The following is an 18,815-nucleotide window of genomic DNA, read 5'->3' as shown; positions in this document are numbered from 1 at the left end:
ATTTTTCAGCAAGGTGCAATCACGCTGTTTTTAACGATCATGTGGTGTATTAACATTCAGTCGCCTGGGCGGACGCTTCATGGAGGAGATCAACCAACAATCCATGGACGGAAGCGGCAATGACACGGCCACCGATGCTGGCCCGGTGGCACGAAGCACAGCGTCACACCTTGCTTCAAACTGGTCCCAGAACACACCCCTGTCCAAGCCACCTGCTGCTTGCAGGCACCCGAGAGCTCACACCAAGCTCCCCAATTACATTAATTTTCTTTTAAAAACATATTCCCCCCCCCTTAAGCCCACCCAGCTGTATATGCCAGGTGAGGTACTGGAGCAGAGCAGCTGCGGATTTATCTGTAGAGGTCACTCAAGGGTTGATTAAACTGCTATTGCGAAGGAAGGAAGGAGGGGAAAAAAAAAAAAAAAAAAAGAAAAAATTCCCACCCTGCAGTTTTTGCAGCCGGAGAATGCAGGTCTGGGGAGGCAGCAGAGCAGCGCAGAGAGGAAAAAAAAAAACACCAACCAAAAATCCCAACCGGTGGCTCGCCATCCATCGCAGATGTGAAATAAATAAACCCCATTCCAGCAGAAACACCACAACTCGGCCGTTTCTCCCCTCTCCATGCCCAGTGCATCCCCCCCGCTCAGACACACAGCCCCGCGCTGCCTGCTGCAGCCCCACCATCCGCCTCCCCCAGCCCACCCAGCTCCTGCAGGCAGCCCCATCCCTGCCCGCACCCCTTCCCCAGCGCATCCCTGCATCCGCACCCACTTGTGGGCCACCCTGTGTGCCCCCCCCCTTCGCCCTGCCACACCTTACACCTCCATAAAAATACCACCCATGGGGTGGGATCCATCCCAGCCCTAACCCCCCTGCTGAGCATCCACAGGGACCAGGATGGGCTTGGATCCAGCCCGTCCATAGGGAGCAAGAGGGGATCCTTCCCCTCCATGGGGAGCAAGAGGGGATCCAGCCCCTCCATAACCCCTCCACAGGGAACAGGGTGGGATCCAGCCCCTCTATAACCCCTCCAAGAGGAGCAGGGTGGGATCCAGCTCTTCCATACCCCACCACAGGGAGCCAGAGGGTATCCAGCCCCTCCATAGCCCCTCCATGGGGAGCAGGGTGGGATCCAGCCCCTCCATAACCCCTCCACAGGGAACAGGGTGGGATCCAGCCCCTCCATAACCCCTCCACAGGGAACAGGGTGGGATCCAGCCCCTCTATAACCCCTCCAAGAGGAGCAGGGTGGGATCCAGCTCTTCCATACCCCACCACAGGGAGCCAGAGGGTATCCAGCCCCTCCATAGCCCCTCCACGGGGAGCAGGGTGGGATCCAGCCCCTCTATAACCCCTCCACGGGGAGCAGGGTGGGATCCAGCCCCTCCATAGGGTTCAGGGTGGGATCCAGCCCTTCCATACCCCACCATCGGAGGGTATCCAGCCCCTCCAAAACCCCCCTTCCTCAGGTAGCAAGGTGGGATCCAGCTCCCCTCCCCTTTGCCAATGTCCCCTGGAAATCAGGGTGGGGTTGGGATCCATCCCACCCCCCTATCTCCCTACCACAGGGAACCAGGTGGGTGCATCCAGCCCCACCCTCACGCTCCAAAAAGAGAAGTGGGGGGGCAAAGTGGGGTTAGGATTCAGCCCCCACCCCACACCCACAGAGAGCAGGGTGGGGTTAGGATCCAAACCTACCCTGTGCAGAGCAGGTGGGGATGCCCCCCCCCGCTTCAAATCAAGGTGGTGCTGGCAGCCCCCCCCCCGCCAGAAAGACCGTAGCAAAAGAAAACACCCCCTCCTCAAAAAGGGGCACAGATACCCCACAAGGTGGCGGGGGGGAGGGCAAACAGCCCTCAGGGCACCCCAAAGAGGTGGGGGCACCCCTATAACGCCTATATAGGTCTATGGGGGGGGGGGACAGGGAAGAACCCCCGACGGGTAATAAAAAGGGACCCAGACCCCCCTCAGCGCCCCCGGGGGGGCTGATGGGGGCCTGGGTCCCTTATGACAGGGGGGAGCAGACCCCAACCGCCCCCCTCCATAGGCCTCAGGCCCCTCAGAGGGCTCAAGCCCCCCCCCAATCCCCAACCCCCCCCTCCGGCCCCCCCCGCGGTGCACGGTTCTCACCTCTCCGCCATGTTCCCGGCGGCCTTACCGCTCGGCGGCAGCCCCGGTCCCGGTCCCGGTTCGGCCTCCCATGGCCCCGGTAAAACCAACCGATGGACCCGAATCCCACCCCCCTCCCTCCCCCGGTTGTCCCCTCGGCCGCGCCGCCACCGACTGAGGCCGGCGCTCGCGCCGCGGCCCCGCCGCGTCCCGCCGTCACCAGCGACAACGGCGGCGCCGCCAATGGGGAGAGGCGGAGGGGGCGGAGCCGGGTAGGTTTCGCCACGCCCCCTCCACCCGCCTCAAGCCGCGCCCTCGAGTGGGCGGGGAGAGCCGCGAGGGTTGATGGGAGCGGTAGTTCGGCGGCGGGCGCGCAAGTGCGCATGGGCGGGGAGGGGCGCCGGCGCGTGCGCCGGGCACACGCGTGTGCGCGGACGCGGTGGGGGGGGTGTGCGTGGGGGCGTGCCTGCAGCGCACGCGCGCCCGCACACACCGGTATGCTTACGGTGCACGCGCCTGTACACACGTACAGCGCACACGCGCGCGCTCACAGCACGCGGCGCAGTCGAGCGCGGGCACCCGCAGAGCGCACGTGTACGGCTGCGTGCGCACGGGTCCAGGTAGCGCGCGTGCGCGTGCCCGTGCAGCGCACGCGTGTACACCGCGCACCCGCGTGTGCGCGCGTACGCGTGCGGCTATACCTGCCTCGAGGACTGCGTGCAGTCCCGTACGCGCGTGTACGCATGCAGCGCGCTGTGCGCGCGCCCGTACAGCTCACCCCGGCGTACACGCGTGGACGCGCGCGCCGGCGCGCCACATGCGCGCCGGCACGCGCCGCACACGGCGCACACGCTAACAACGCACACCGGTACACGTCGCGCGCTCCACGGCCGCACATGTGTGTGTGGACGCAACACACCGCGGTGGCGCACGCGCGCGTGTAGGTACGCCCGCCGCGCACAGGCGTGTGCACGCGCAGTGCACGCACATACGTGTGGTATGCGTACACTTACACGCCGCACGTGCACATGTAGAACTGGTGCAAACAGCGCACGTACATGCACATGTGTCCTGGAGCATTGTACACCTATAGTATGCACACGCACACGCGCATGCTACAGGTGCGCATGCGTGTGCAAACACGCTGCACACAGGTACACGTATAAGCACCGCACATGCTGTGTGCACGCACATGCACACACATTTTCCAGTACACAACCTGCACACGTGTTAGGACACACATGCACACTGCATGCACGTATACTGTGCACTCACGTGCCCACACAGCACACGTGTGTGTTACCTATACTCACTACATGGATATATGTACATGGTGTGTATGTGTGTTTACGCTTACACACTGCGTATGCATGCACAAGGCGCCCAGTGCCCATATATGTCCATGTACACACACGTATGACTGTACAACGCGCTGCACGCGTGTGCAGAGATGTACATGTGGTACATACGCGTGCACAGACACACGCCGCACACCGCACGTAGGCACGCGGCACGCTGTGCACGTACACGTGCTGCGCACACAAACTGCACACGCATTAGCGTGTACGCACCGCACGCATGCGCGCGCACACACACGCTGTGCCCCGCAGCAACCCACGGGTCCCCCGGAACCTGCACCCCACAGGGACCCCCTGTGCCCCACAGCCCCCCTGTGTCCCCACAGCCCCCTGACCCCCACCCATAGCCACGTACCCAGCCCCTCCCTGGTGTCACTGGGACGGCGCGGGGGACCCCAGACCCGGGGGGGGACACCAGCCCCTGGGGCCGCGCCGGCACAGCCTGGTCTCCCCGACGTGGGGGTCCCCGCTGCAGCTCGGCCCCTCCGGTCCAAACTCTTCTCTTCGCAGCCGGGTCTCACCTCGTCTAGCCCGCTTCCCGTCACCTCGCTCCTCCTGCTCCCGCGGATGTGTCCGCACCGGGATGCCCATCAGCACCTCCCCCCGCCGTCCCCCGCCGTGCGTAATGGGGGGGACACCCCAATGGCCTGAACACCCCAAGGGTGAAGCTCAAAATGGTTGGGAGTGGGACCCCCCCGCCCCCCTGATGAGGGACACCTGGCCAGGGTGAACCGTGTCCTGGGCTGCCCCCAAAGCCGCGTGGCCAGCGGGGCGAGGGAGGGGATTCTGCCCCTCTGCCCCGCTCTGGGGAGACCCCCCTGCAGTGCCGCGTCCGGCTCTGGAGCCCTTGGCACAGGAGAGACACGGAGCTGCTGGAGCGGGGCCAGAGGAGGCCCCAGCAACGCTCCGAGGGCTGGAACAGCTCTGCTGGGAGGACAGGCTGGGAGAGCTGGGGGGGCTCAGCCTGGAGCAGAGGAGGCTCCGGGGAGACCTTCCTGCAGCTGCCAGGGCTGAGAGGGGCTGGGGAGAAAGGTGGGGACGGGGCTTTTAGCTGGGCCTGTAGCGACAGGACAAGGGGTAACGGTTTTGAACTGAAAGAGGGGAGGTTTAGACTAGATCTAAGGCTGAAATGTTTCACACTGCGGGTGGTGAACCCCCGGCTCAGGCTGCCCAGAGAGGTGGTGGATGCCCCATCCCTGGGAACATCCCAGGTCAGGCTGGACGGGGCTCTGAGCACCCTGCTCTGGTTGGGGACGTCCCTGCTCATGGCAGGGGGGTTGGACTAGATGGCCTTGAAAGGTCCCTTTCCACCCAAACCTTTCTATGATTCTATGACACCAGTGCTGAGGACACCAGGAGAGCTTGCAGCAGCTTTTGCCCTGTTCCCAAACATTTGGGGATGGCATTACTAAATGAATTGGGAGCAGCGGCTCATTGGGTTCAATTTGTCAGGAGGGAACAAGTTTGGTCAATGTACGAAACGACTCACAAAACCTTTTATTACCTTTCAAGCCCCAGCATAATTTCTGACTTGCAAATTTGAAGGGATTTGGCCAGCTGTCTGCCTGGGTGTCTCACCAGGGTGATGGTGATGTTGGCATTGGCGTTGGCGTCTCTGGTGAAGAGGTGCCCATGCCTGAGGCTCCCAGGTGCCAGCAACAAACCAAACCGTCTAATGCTCTTTGACACAGCTATAACATCTTGTTGATGTCTTGGTGGCTTTTTGGAGCAGACAAACTCGAGAACATCATGTTTTCTCCTCCAAGCTCCCTTGAGGTGCACGGTGCAGGACAGAGCCTGGGAAATGGTGGGTTCTCAACATTCTGGTGTTTTCCTGGTGGCTTCTTTCTCCTGCCACTTCAGCTTGACATTGCTCTTTTGTTTGTTTTTTTTTTTTTTTTTTGGCAAACTTTTAGTTTTGGGCCATTGTTACTCATTTTTTAAATTTCGTCTCATTTATACAGAATAAAAGAGCACTTCCCTCCTTCCCACCAGACACCCTTGATCCAAGAAAGACCATTGCCATCATCTTCACTTATGCCAAAGAGAGATGTGATTCCTGCACCGAGGCTGCTGGAAACCAAGATGATTTGGTCCCACATGCTCTTCAATGCAACCTCAGAAGGGATCTGGTGAAGGAACTGGATTAAAACCAGCTCCCCAAAATGTGCCTGAATAAGCTCAACGTGAACATATGTGTGATGGGACGGGCCATGGAGCAGTTTTGTGGTACGTCCGAGATAGATAGGGCTCTGCTCTCAAGTGAAAGCTTTACTGGAGGACACCATTCCCTGCTTCAGTGGGGTCACCTCGTGTCCAAGCACCCCAGCAGCACATCACTGCATGTCAGGAAGTCGTCCCCACATCATCTGCTGCAGGAGGAATTAGGATGCCAGCAAGGGATTTAACACCCAGGGGTGCCTTCAACACTCCACATCCAAACCTTGAGGCACCACCCCTGGCTCCTGGGGGCCTGGGCTCCATCACCCAGTGCTTTGGCAACACGGTGGGGTCCAGCACCAAAGCACGGACTGATCTCAGCAGTGAATGGGTGAGCCCCAATTACCCCAGGCTCTGCCCCAGTATCGACCAGTTTGCAGGGCATCAACTGCTGTTCCTTGGAGGACCGATGTGAGCTTGACAGACCATGCAAAGAAACCAAACTTGAAGGCCAGAAGGATTTAGAGCTAACACAACCCCACCCAACACCATTCCTCCCATTTCTGAGCGACAAAGGTGTCCAGGGCCCTTGTCCCCAATGCTTTGGAGCTGAGGGTCAAAAACAGCTCCATGACACCTACCCAAAACCTCGTGACAGCAGAGCAGAGCCTGGCATGGACAGGGGTGTCTTCTCTGACTTGCTGCAGCATGCGAGCAGCAGCCGGTGCGTTAGCTGCAGCATTGATCTGGGACCTGGTGACGTGAAGGCGCGTGTCCCTGGCTAACCCCGGCGGTCACTCATCCCAGGGTAGGCTGATCCGCCACTGTGCTCTGGAGGGAGAGCAGGCATGAGCTGGTGTCTGTGAGTAATGTCGCTGGTGGAGCTGCTCTTCTCCGCGTTCCTGCTTGCATCCCTGGGGAAGGATAACACCACCCTGATGTACGTGATGATGTCGTGATGATTAACATTTGAGGTCAGGTTGGACGGGGCTCTGAGCAACCTGCTCTAGTTGAAGATGTCCCTGCTCATGGCAGGGGGTTGGACTAGATGGCGTTTGAAGATCCCTTCCAACCCAAACTGTTCTATGATTCTATGATCACACAAGACCATTTGCAAGTTGATTTTCCTAATAAGGCAGTGGGGAGAGCCCAGGCTTGAAGGGCAGTGATGGGCAGGGGGTTTAGCCAGGTTGTCCCCAGCCAGGGCTGACGCCTGCTCCAGGATTGCTGACCCCATGATGTGGTGCACAGCTTACCTTGGATTTAGCTTGGTCTCTGAATCTACATTTTGTTAGAAAAAGGACGCGGCAGGTAAATGGTTTGAAGGGACAGAATTGTGTCACTGTGCCACCTGTTGCTCTAGGGGCCAGCTCAAAACTCTCATTGCAGTTAGGAGCTGGATGGCCACAAACTGAGTCTCCCTTGAGCCCACCTTGCTCCCCTGCCTTCAAGCAGGTTTCTCTGCCTAGCATGGCTCAGCAGATCCATCCCACGGCAGGTCTCACACAGAACATAACTTCTCCTTCGCCCCCTGAGCTGAAAGACGGGGATGGAGAGCACAATAAACTCCTCAAAATCCAGCAGGAAACAGTTAAGGACCTGTTAAGCCACCTGAACACCCACAAGTCTATGGGGCCCGATGGGATCCACCCAAGAGTACTGAGAGAGCTGGCGGAGGAGCTTGCCAAGCCACTCTCCATCATTTATCAGCAGTCCTGGTTAACAAAGGAGGTCCCAGAAGACTGGAGGCTTGCCAATGTGACGCCCGTCTACAAGAAAGGCCGGAAGGAGAATCCTGGGAACTACAGGCCTGTCAGCCTGACCTCTGTACCGGGGAAGATTATGGAGCAGTTGGTCTTGAGGGTGCTCAGAGGGCATGTGCAGGACAACCAGGGATCAGGCCCAGCCAGCATGGGTTCATGAAAGGCAGGTCCTGCTTGACCAACCTGATCTCCTTCTATGCCCAGGTGACCCGCCTAGGGGACGAGGGAAAGGCTGTGGACGTTGTCTACCTGGACTTTAGTAAAGCCTTTAACAGTGTCTCCCACAGCATTCTCCTGGAGAAACTGGTGGCTCGTGGCTTAGACAGGTTTACTCTTTGCTGGGGAAAGAACTGGCTGGATGGCCGAGCCCAGAGAGTCCTGGTGAATGGAGTTAAATCCAGTTGGTGGCCGGTCACAAGCGGTGTTCCCCAGGGCTGTTTTGGGGCTGGTCTTGTCCAATATCTGTATCGATGATCTGGATGAGGGAATTGAGGGCTCCCTCAGTAAGTTTGCAGAGGACACCAAGTTGGGTGGGAGTGTTGATCAGCTGGAGGGTAGGAGGGCTCTGCAGAGGGATCTGGACAGGCTGGATTGATGGGCAGAGGTCAACTGGATGAGTTTTAATAAGGCCAAGTGCAGGGTCCTGCACTTCGGCCACAACAACCCCATGCAACGCCACAGGCTTGGGGAGGAGTGGCTGGAGAGCTGCCCGGCGGAAAAGGGACCTGGGGGTGCTGGTTGACAGCCGGCTGAACATGAGCCAGCAGTGTGCCCAGGTGGCCAAGAAGGCCAACAGCGTCCTGGCCTGTATCAGCAATAGTGTGACCAGCAGGAGCAGGGCAGGGATCGTGCCCCTGTACTCAGCACTGGTGAGGCCACACCTCGAATCCTGTGTTCAGTGTTGGGCCCCTCACTACAAGAAGGACGTTGAGGTGCTGGAGCGTGTCCAGAGAAGGGCAATGAAGCTGGTGAGGGGTCTGGAGCGCAAGTCTGATGAGAAGCGGCTGAGGGAACTGGGGTTGTTCAGTCTGGAGGAGGCTGAGGGGAGACCTCATCACTCTCTACAAGCACCTGAAAGGGGGTTGTGGTGAGGTGGGGGTTGGTCTCTTCTCCCAAGTAACTAGTGATAGGACAAGAGGAAATGGCCTCAAGTTGCACCAGGGGAGGTTTAGATTGGATATTAGGAAAAATTTCTTCACTGAGAAAACTGGTCAAGCATTGGAACAGGCTGCCCAGGGAGGTGGTGCTGTTGCCATCTCTGTAAGTATTCAAAAAATGTGTGGATGTGGTGCTTCAGGACATGGTTTAGGGAGCATGGTGGTGTTGGGTTGACGGTTGGACATGATGATCTCAAAGGTCCTTTCCAACCTTAATGATTCTGTGGTTCGGTAACTACTTTTTCCAACATCTGCTGCAGAGACTGCTTCATGCTTTCTGATGGGTCTCACAGGCATTGGGGAAGGGGCTTCACCAGCATCCCCATAGCCAGTATATGAGATGAGTCTGTGACATGATCAGAAATTTCCCTTTCAGCTCCAATCACCACTTCTTCCCTGCTGCTTCCTAGCTTGAGCTGGAAAGGGGACTTCTGGGTCCCACACCGAAACATGGGCAATTTAACAGCATCAAGAGGGAGCAGCCAGAGATGGAGACAGCCACGTTGGGAACACGCTGTGGTCCCAGAAGCCACTTGCTAAGAACTCGAAGGATGACAGAATGGTTGAGGTTGGAAGGGACCTCTGGAGATCATCTGCTCTGACCCCTCTACTCAAGTGGGGCCACGTACAGCTGGTTGCCCAGGACCGTGTCCAGACGGCTTTTGAATATCCCCAAAGATACAGACTTCACTCCTGCACAACCTGTGCCACTGCTCATCACCCTCACAGTAAAAAAAAATTGTGTCCTGATGTTCAGACGGAACCTCCTGTGTTTCAGGTTGTGCCCACTGCCTCTGGTCCCGGCACTGGGCACCACTGCAGAGACCCTGGCTCTGTCCTCTAGGCACCCTCCCTCTCCAGGCTAATGAGTCCCAGCTCGCTCAGCCTTTCCTCACACAAGAGATGCTCCAGTCCCTTCATCGTTCTCATGGACCAACGCTGGACTCTCTCCAGTATGTCCACCTCTCTCTTCTACTGGAGAGCCCAGTACTGGACACAGGACTCCACGGGTGGCCTCACCAGGGTTGAGATGTGCTGGCAACACTCCTCCTACTGCAGCCAAGGACACCATTATCTTGCTTTGCTGCAAGGGCACGTTGCTGCCCCATGTTCAGCTTGCTGTCCCAAGCTCATCTCCAGGGCCTTTTCTGCAGAGCTGCTTTCCAGCTGGGGGACACCCTGCATGTCCTGGTGCCTGGGGTGCTTCCTCCCCAGGTACAGGACCTGGCACTTCCCCTTGCTGAACTTCCTGAGTTTCATGTCAGTCCATTTCTCCAGCCTGGCGACGTCCCTCTGAATGGCAGCACGACCCTACTTGGGTCATCCTGGTGTCATCTGCAAACTTGCTGAGGGGACAGTGCCCCATCATCCAGATCATCAGTGAAGATGTTGAACTGGACCAGCCTGCAGCTGAGGTCATTCTGCACCCTTCACACCAACACTGCTGTAGCTCCAAAGAGACAGCTTTCCACTGCTGGAACAGGTCCAAAGCCCTGGGGCACACTTTGCTGTGTCTACCCAGCAGAGCTGGCCTTGCTGCGTGTTTGCAGAATGACCATGCATGGCAGGAGATTGATTCTGCTCTGTGCAATGTCCTGGCAGAGAAGGGCCAGTGCTGGGAGTCACCTTCTGCTATGGCCAGCAGAGGCCACCCAGTCCACAGATCATGGTCCAACCTGGGAAACTGGGTGCCCCAGAGTGGACTGGGGGGATCTCACACTGGAAACAGAGATGGTTGAGCAGCTCTGGGGTCAATGCAATGGAGAGCAGTCTTCTACTGATGCACGCACAAACAGCCTGGACACAACAGATACAGCTTGACCCATTGAGACATGAAAGAGTTTTGTGAAGAAGGGTGCCTGAATATGAAGCAGAAAGACTGAACATGGACAGTCATCAGATATTCCTAGAATCATAGAACGGTTTGGGTTGGAAGGGACCTTTGAAGGTCATCTAGTCCAATCCCCCTGCCATGAGCAGGGACATCTTCAACCAGAGCAGGGTGCTCAGAGCCCCGTCCAGCCTGACCTGGGATGTTTCCAGGGATCGGGCATCTACCACCTCTCTGGGCAACCTGGGACAGGGTTTCACCACCCTCATCATAAAATATTTCTGCCCCTCTTCCTCAAACAGTGGGATTTTGTCTAAAAAGTAAGAAGATATGGGTCCTATCTTGTACTCTTCTGGCTTTTGATTACTACTTTTTGTCCATCTTTAATCTGCAATCTGAAAGGAGGAGATATTTTGGTTTCCCACGATTCCAGATGCTGGAGCTTTGCAGAAAACAGCAAACGTCTGGGGACACAGTCACAATGAAAGATGCAGTGACCTGCATGTCACCCAATGGAAATGTGAACATCTGGAAACATTTTGAACAGTGGGAACTGTGTTGCATTTTAAAGCTCTCCTGTAATTACTTAAATAACGTACCTTCAGTCCCTGCAGTGTCACTTGAACATGATCAAACACGCTTTAGTTGCCCACGGATGGCCAGAGCAGTGGGTTTCATGGGAGAGGCACCCACCCAAGTTGAAGATGTCCCTGCTCATTGCAAAGGGGTTGGACTAGATGGCCTTGAAAGGTCCCTTCCAACCCAACATATTCTATGATTCTATGAACATGCATAAGCAAGAGAGCTGGGCACAGCTCAGGCAGTCTGTACCTGCCTGCTCCCGGTATTCAGGTCCTGGCACAGCTGCAGGACGACTTTGGAGATCAGCTTTCCTGGGGAGGGGGAAAGTAACTGCCGGGACAAGGCTGTCCCCATGTAGCTGCAATGCCCCGCACTACCCTTGCTGAGGAGAACGGCAGAGAGGTGTCCTTAGTCCCGGGACAGTCCTCTTCTCCCAGATGGTATCCCAGAGATCCCTGCCTCCCACCAGTGCCCAGGCCATCAGTCACAGCCACCCACATGGACAGGAGGCATGGAAACCAGTGCCAGAGCCCCAGCTCCCTGCAAGATGTGGCTCTCCCAAGCTCACAGCCCCGAGCCCTGGGACTTGGCTTTGGCCTCTGCTTGTCCCTTCCAGGCCACGTCCTCCCTTCTCTCTGCTTGGTGCTTTCTGGAAACCTTGAAGCAAATTGCTCTGTCTTTTAAACCTTGTGATGAATGCAAGATGCCAACATTTCAAGCCCATGAATACCTGCCATCTCTGTTGCCATGGAAACAGAAGACTTATGTTTTAATATTTTTAAGATGTATAAAGACTTGAAACATCTCTCAAACCCCTAATGATTAAACAAGAGAAACAATGACAAAATAAACACACCCTTCCATCAAGGTACGTTTGCAAAAGCCGCAGCAGCACAAACCTTAAGAGCTGGGGTTAAGAGCTCCACCCCAACTACATTCATCCATGTTTCCTTGTCACACACAGTGTCAAATTATTCTGCATTCACTGGGAGAGGGAGGCTCTGGGATCAGCCAGGGGCTGCAGGGACATGAAGATGCGGGGATGCCTTGAAGGAAAGCACAGGGACAGCTTTCTCCACCTCTAACCCAGCCAACGGGACAGCTGCTCCCCGCTGAGGAGGGTTCAGAAGGAGCATCCTCGTGGTGCCCAGATCTACCCTGTCAGAGGTAAATGCAGCTCACCGGGGTCACTTCACCTCTGCATGTCCCTGCACCCAGTTCCTGGCTTTATCCTGATGGGCTTTACCTCTACTGGAACCAGCTTGCCTACCCCAAGCCCAAACCAAGTTGGGATGCAAACAGCAAAAAGTTGTGCCCATGGTGGGACAAGGGAGAGGGGCTGAGGAGGTCCAGGATGTCCTGCCAGCCCAAATGGTCCACCAAAGCACCACGTTGATGTTAAAGACGTGACCCTCACAGTGTGCTCAGGAGCCTGGGATTCATCTGCTCACAGTAAGGGGCAGCTGAGAAAACAGCACAGTCCCCGATGGCTTGTGACTCACTGCCACCCATGGTCACTGTCATTGCCACACAAGAGGACACTGCAGAGAGGAGCTGAAGGTGAGCGTCCTGCCTGAGGCTGCAGGCCTGAGGTTGTTGTGGCCATGTGGGTGGTGGAAAAAGTCTGATAAATGCAAGGCTTCCCAGATTCAGCTGTGGTGGATGCTGGACTCCATGGGAAGGTAGGGCAGTATTTTGGGAACCCCCATGTAGATTGAATGGGGAACATACAGATGAAGGGGCCCACAGGCCTCCCACGTGGGTTAGTAGGGGACCCTACGTCAAGGGCACCCGGCGACAGTTCCCTGAAACCTTACATCAAGGTGGGGACAGGGACACAGGACCCCGTAGGGGTGGCCCTGGGACCCCGCAGTGAAGGAGGACGGTTTCATGGGACTGCCAGGCGGTTGGGCTGGGGGGAGGATGACAGGACCTCACATGGTTGGTCCAAGGACCCTGTGGATGAGGAACGGTGACATGTGATGGGTGGGGGATGTCTGTCCTGAGGGGTGTGTGGCACCCAGCAGGGCAGATGTTTGCTTTTGAGAGTTTCAGTTGTTGCTCTTATCAGCATTTTTTAGCAGCGTTTTAACTTTGTAATCCGTTCGTCTGCCCCCCCCGCCCCGTTCTCCCACAGTTTAGTTTTGGTGTTTCCTTGCCATTTTTTCCTTTTTTTTTTTTTTATTTGACATTTTTCTCTCTTTCTCCTCCATTTTTGGCAGGTTTTTTTTGGGCCCATTGGTTGATCTTAACAATTTGTTGAGGCAGGGCTTTCTAACCAGGTGTTTTTCATCTTGTTTTAGCAGCCGCCTTCCCCCCGGAAGGGCTTTGTGGGGTAGTTTTGTCATTGGCATTTATTCCTGTGGAGTTTTATGTATTTACTCAAAGCAGGAGAGGATGCATAGAGGTTTTGTATCTTCAGCAGGTTATTTTCGCTTTCCCAGCAGTTGCTTGCAGGGCCTGTTGATATATTTATGGATTGCAGCTTCTTTTGGGGGTGGTATTTAATCAGGGCGTTTTCCCTCCATCTTACCCCTCCAAGTCCCCCAGCTCCTCTCCTATGAGGCATTTGGTTTGGCTTTTGGCAGCATTTCTACTAATTCCTTCCCTCTCTCCTGAAGATGAGAGTCAGGCATTGGAACAGGCTGCCCAGGGAGGTGGTGGAGTCGCCATCTCTGGAAGTGTTCAAAAAACGTGTGGATGTGGCACTTCAGGACATGGTTTAGGGGACATGGTGGCACTGGATTAATGGTTGGACTTGATGATCTTAAAGGTCCTTTCCAACCTAGTGATTCTGTGATTCTGTGATTATTTACAGTACAGTTACTGTTGATTTTGGGGTACTGACAGGCAACTTCTGGAAGCTTCCAAGGGTTTCTGCAGGAGCTGGGGCCTGTCAGCTGCGCCCTGATTGGCAGGCTGCTAGCCCCCCCGTGACTGGCAGGTTGTTAGCTGCCTCCTGATTGGCTGGTTGCTTGAGGGCGCTGAGGGAGTGCCTGGCTGGGGTGAGGGAAGGCAGCGGCCGCAGGGCTGAGGTGGGGACTGGCAGGGGATGCTGGGGGTGCACAGCCCATCCCGTCCTGTCCCGTCTTGTCTCATCTTGTCCCAGTGCCACACGGGGCTGCTGTGGAAAGACTGTGCCACCAGCCTCGGTGCTGGGGTGGCCGTGGCCTTGCTGGTGGGACATGTCTGTGGCAGCCAGGGCACCGCGGTTGTGCTGTTGGAGCAGATCCTGCGTGTCGGACGCAGCCTGTCTTGGCCCAGCTGTGTGGTGGGTGCTGCCAGGGCGCTCTGGGGGGAGATGGGATGCGTGTGACACAGTGAGGTAAGAGCACTTTTGTCTGCAGGCTTATAGTCATTGTGGGATGTCAGAGGCAACAAGATGGGCTTCTCTAAGTGTAGGAGTGGTAAAAGAGGGGCTAGTAAAAATAGGGACTTGTAGGAAAGATGAGGATGGACATTTTAGCAGGGCCTGTAGCAGTAGAAGAAAGACTAATGGTTTTAAACTGAAAGAGGGCAGATTTAGACTAGATGTAAGGAAGACATTTGTGACAGTGAGGGTTCTGAAACCCTGGCCCAGGTTGCCCAGAGACGTGGTAGATGCCCCAGCCCTGGAAACATTCCAGGTCAGCTTGGACGGGGCTCTGAGCAACCTGCTCTAGTTGTAGATGTTCTGGCTTATTGCAGGGGGGTTGGACTGAGTGGCCTTGAAAGGTCCCTTCCGACCCAAAGATTCCATGATTCTATGACTTGGAGGGGGAAGAGAGGCAGGGAAAATGCCCTGATTAAATAACAGCCCCCAAAAATCTGCAATCAATAAATATGTCAACAGACCCTGCACTTCTTGCCCATGCTGCACGGTGCCAGGGACACCCATGCGGGGTCCCCGCTCTTGGCCCCATCTTGCTGTGGTCTCCAGCCCAACCGCCTGGCAGTCCCCATGACACCATCTTCCCTCACAGTGGGGTCCTGGGGACACCCACACAGAGTCCCGTGTCCCCGGCCCCCTTTGCTGCCAAGACTCTGGGCAACCCATGAAGGGGCCCAGCTCACCACTCACCTTGATGTGGGGTTCTCAGTTGTCCCAAGGGTGGGCCCTTGTCGCATGGTCTGCCTGGCAGCACGACATCCATTCCACTTACGTGGCAGTCCCCAGGCCATGGTCTCACCTTGCCATTGAGGCCCCAACTGATCCCTTGACAGGGATCCTCAGCCACCTTCCCCTCTTCACTGCAGTGCTCCGCAGTGACCCATGCAGGGGGTCTGCGGACCACCATCCTCCCTGCTGCTGGGGCCCTGGACCACCTGTGCAGGGGACCCCAAGCCACCATCCCTCTGCTCTGAGGTCACAAGACAGGCGTAGCGGGCTGGCGGCAAGGCAGGGACGGACCAAATGCGATGGAAGCAGCAGCACCTCACACCCAGTACAGCTGCCAAGACCTGACCAGCCTGCCAGGCCTGAGAGGAAAGGGGGGCCTCTCACCTGCAAACCACAGCACACGAATGTCACAGGGTGACCTCACTGACGACACCCCACCACTCCTATGCTTTGGCCACGTATGAACAATGCCCTGACATGCACTTTCCATGCAAATCCTCCCGAATACCGACTCTCACTTAAAAGCTGCCGCCAGGGCATGATAGACGTGTCCGGGAGAGGAGGACATGAAAATGGAGAGTTGTGGGAAGGAAAACACACCCCAGCTCATTACACACGAGGCTGTGGCATGCGAGAGCTGCTTGCCGCAAAGGGCCGTCATGCGCAAAGGCTGTGTCACTTCCTCGGGCGTTTGGGGACCAGCATAAAAGCCCGCCCGGCGCCTCTCTCCCTCACACACTTCTCCTGACGCCTTCTCCTCCACGCTCAACCAGGTGAGCTTGAACCCCCTTCCCCTTCGTCTCCTGTCCTACCTGGCCTGCCTCCTCCAGAACCCTCTGCCCCCAGCCTCAGCAGCCCAGACGCCTCCCCACCGCCACGCTCCCCACTGCCCCACAACAGGCCTCCCCACTCCCTTGCCCTCCTGCAGCACTGCCCCTCGCACCCCCGCGCCCCTCCTCCTCCTCAACAGCCTCTCTTCCAGGGCCCCGCCACACCACACACATGGCCTGCTACGACCTCTGCCGCCCCTGCGGACCCACCCCGCTGGCTAACAGCTGCAACGAGCCCTGTGTCAGGCAGTGCGAGGACTCCCGCGTCGTCATCCAGCCTCCCGCCGTGCTGGTCACCCTGCCAGGACCCATCCTCAGCTCCTTCCCCCAGAGCACCACCGTCGGATCCTCCTCATCGGCTGCCGTGGGCAACGAACTCAGCTCCCAGGGAGTGCCCGTCTCCTCCGGCGGCTTCGGCTACGGCTACGGTTTAGGAGGCCTGGGCTGCTTTAGTGGCCGAAGAGGCTGCTACCCCTGCTAAGGGCCCTCCACACCACCCCTGACGGCAACGACACACGCCCTGGAAGCCACGGCATAGCTTGAGGACGCAGCTCCGCGCTCTGGCTGCCACGTTGGCCTGCTGCCCACAGCTCCTCCTCTCCAGACAGCGAGCAAGGAAGCAGGGAAGGGCCCAGCCCGGCTGCCTCAACACATGGCCCATGTACCTCCTCCTCTTCTCCCGCTGCCCTCTTTGCATTCGCCCCTTCTGCCAGGTCCACTACTCTCCACTGCAAACACCTTCTCTCAAGACAAAGGCCAGCGGGGGACCTCCGCTGGGCTGCTCCCAACGCAGGGCAGGAAGACCCTGGTGCTCTGGCAAAATCTACGGCAAGCTAAGGACCTTGGCTTATGCTTGCCCTACTTGCTCCTCAGACCGCCTCCCTTCCACTCCGTGCTCCTGCCTTTTCACTCTTTTCCCTCAATAAAGATGTCCTGCATCCCAACCTGAGACGCCTCCACTTCCTTTCTTCTCCCAAGGCTCTTCCAACCTCACCCGCCACAAAGCCAGGGCTCAACACGCCACCGGGGTGGGTGGAAACGGGCCACGAGACCTCTCCTAGGACATATGCCGCCACAACCAACTGCAGGACCGGCTGGCACCTGGGCGGCTTCCAGAACGTGACGCAAGCCCATCACTGGCTCAGACAAAGCCTTTGACACGACAGCGCTCCCCTGCGCACGCCTCTGACCAGGTCTCCCCGTGCCAGCACACACTCGACTAACTCTCTTCCCCAGCGTGACTCCCCGGCCCTCCCAGCAAACAGAATCACAGAAGCATTTCTTTCGGCAGGAACCTCTGGAGAGCGTGAGCTTCGACCTCCCCTCCTCAAGCAGGGCCAGCTAGAGCAGCTTGTCCGGGGCCACGGCCACTCGGCTTTCCAGTACCTCCCAGGGCGCAGACCCCACTACCTCTTCCACTCTTTGACTGCCCTCACACTGAAAAGGGCTTGCCGCCTTTGCCCGTGGAATTCCGTCTGTTTTCACTTGTGCCCAGGGCCTCCTGTCCTGCCCCTCATCACAAGCCTCTGGGCCCAGCCCTTCAGCCGCTTTGCAGACCACCTCCACTGGCCCCTTACGCAACCCATGCTTTCTCAGCTTGTCTACGAGCGTGTGACGACAGACGGTGACAAAGGCTTCATTCAAGTACAGCTCAACAACTGCCACTGCTCTCCCCTCGTCCAACACCCAGTCACCTCAACGTGGAAGACACGGAGGTCGGCCAAGCACGATGTCCCCTTCGGAAATCCATGCCGACCACTTCCCATCACCTTCTTGTCCTTCTCCCCGGGCTTGATGACCTTCAAGATCATCAAGTCCAACCATTAATCCAGCGCCACCATGTCCCCTAGTACATGTCCTGAAGTGCCACATCCACACATTTTTTGAACACTCCCATACATGGTGACTCCACCACCTCCCTGGGCAGCCTGTTCCAATGCTTAACCACCCTCTCTGTGAAGAAATTTTTCCAAATCTCCAATCTAAACCTCCCCTGGCACAACTTGAGGCCATTTCCTCCCGTCCTGTTACTAGTTATTTGGGAGAAGAGACCAACACCCATGTCGCCACAACCCCCTTTCTGGTAGTTGTAGAGAGTGTTAAGGTCCCCCCTCAGCCTCCTCTTCTCCAGACTGAACAAGCCCAGTTCACTCAGCTGCCCCTCATCAGACTTGTGCTCCAGACCCCTCACCAGCTTCATTGCCCTTCTCTGGACACGTTCCAGCACCTCAGTGTCCTCCTTGGAGTGAGGGGCCAACACTGAACACAGGATTCGAGGTGCGGCCTCACCAGTGCCGAGTACAGGGGCACGATCACTGCCCTGCTGCTGCTGGCCACACTATTCCTCATACAGGCCAGGATGCTGTTGGCCTTCTTGGCCACCTGGGCACACTGCTGGCTCATGTTCAGCCGGCTGTCAACCAGCACCCCCAGGTCCCTTTTCCGCTGGGCAGCTCTCCAGCCACTCCTCCCCAAGCCTGTAGCATTGCATGGAGTTGTTGTGGCCGAAGTGCAGGACCCGGCACTTGGCCTTATTAAAACTCATCCAGTTGACCTCTGCCCATCGATCCAGCCTGTCCAGATCTCTCTGCAGAAACCTGCTACCCTCCAGCTGATCAACACTCCCACCCAACTTGGTGTCCTCTGCAAACTTACTGAGGGAGCCCTCAATTCCCTCATCCAGATCATCGATACAGATATTGGACAAGACCAGCCCCAAAACAGCCCTGGGGAACACCGCTTGTGACCGGCCACCAGCCGGATGTAACGCCACTCACCATAACTCTCTGGGCTCGGCCATCCAGCCAGTTCTTTCCCCAGCAAAGAGTAAACCTGTCTAAGCCACGAGCTGCCAGTTTCTCCAGGAGAATGCTGTGGGAGATGCTGTCAAAGGCTTTACTAAAGTCCAGGTAGACAACATCCACA

At 57.1% G+C, this 18,815-nt stretch overlaps 1 protein-coding gene across 1 annotated transcript; it reads left to right on the top strand.

Moving 5' to 3' along the window:
- Positions 1-15,099: 15,099 nt before the first annotated feature.
- On the top strand, positions 15,100-16,623 carry LOC309417271 (feather keratin-like). The gene has a single exon (XM_082014744.1). It carries the CDS (start codon positions 16,063-16,065, stop codon positions 16,369-16,371), a length of 309 nt encoding a protein of 102 aa, XP_081870870.1. The 5' UTR covers positions 15,100-16,062; the 3' UTR covers positions 16,372-16,623.
- Positions 16,624-18,815: the final 2,192 nt, after the last annotated feature.

The sequence above is a fragment of the Phaethon aethereus genome (genome assembly GCF_964289735.1).
Source record: "Phaethon aethereus genome assembly, chromosome: 2".
NCBI classification, from domain to species: Eukaryota; Metazoa; Chordata; class Aves; order Phaethontiformes; family Phaethontidae; genus Phaethon; species Phaethon aethereus.
Note: the sequence above shows the minus strand (reverse complement) of the source record. Positions and strands in the feature narration are given on the sequence as shown.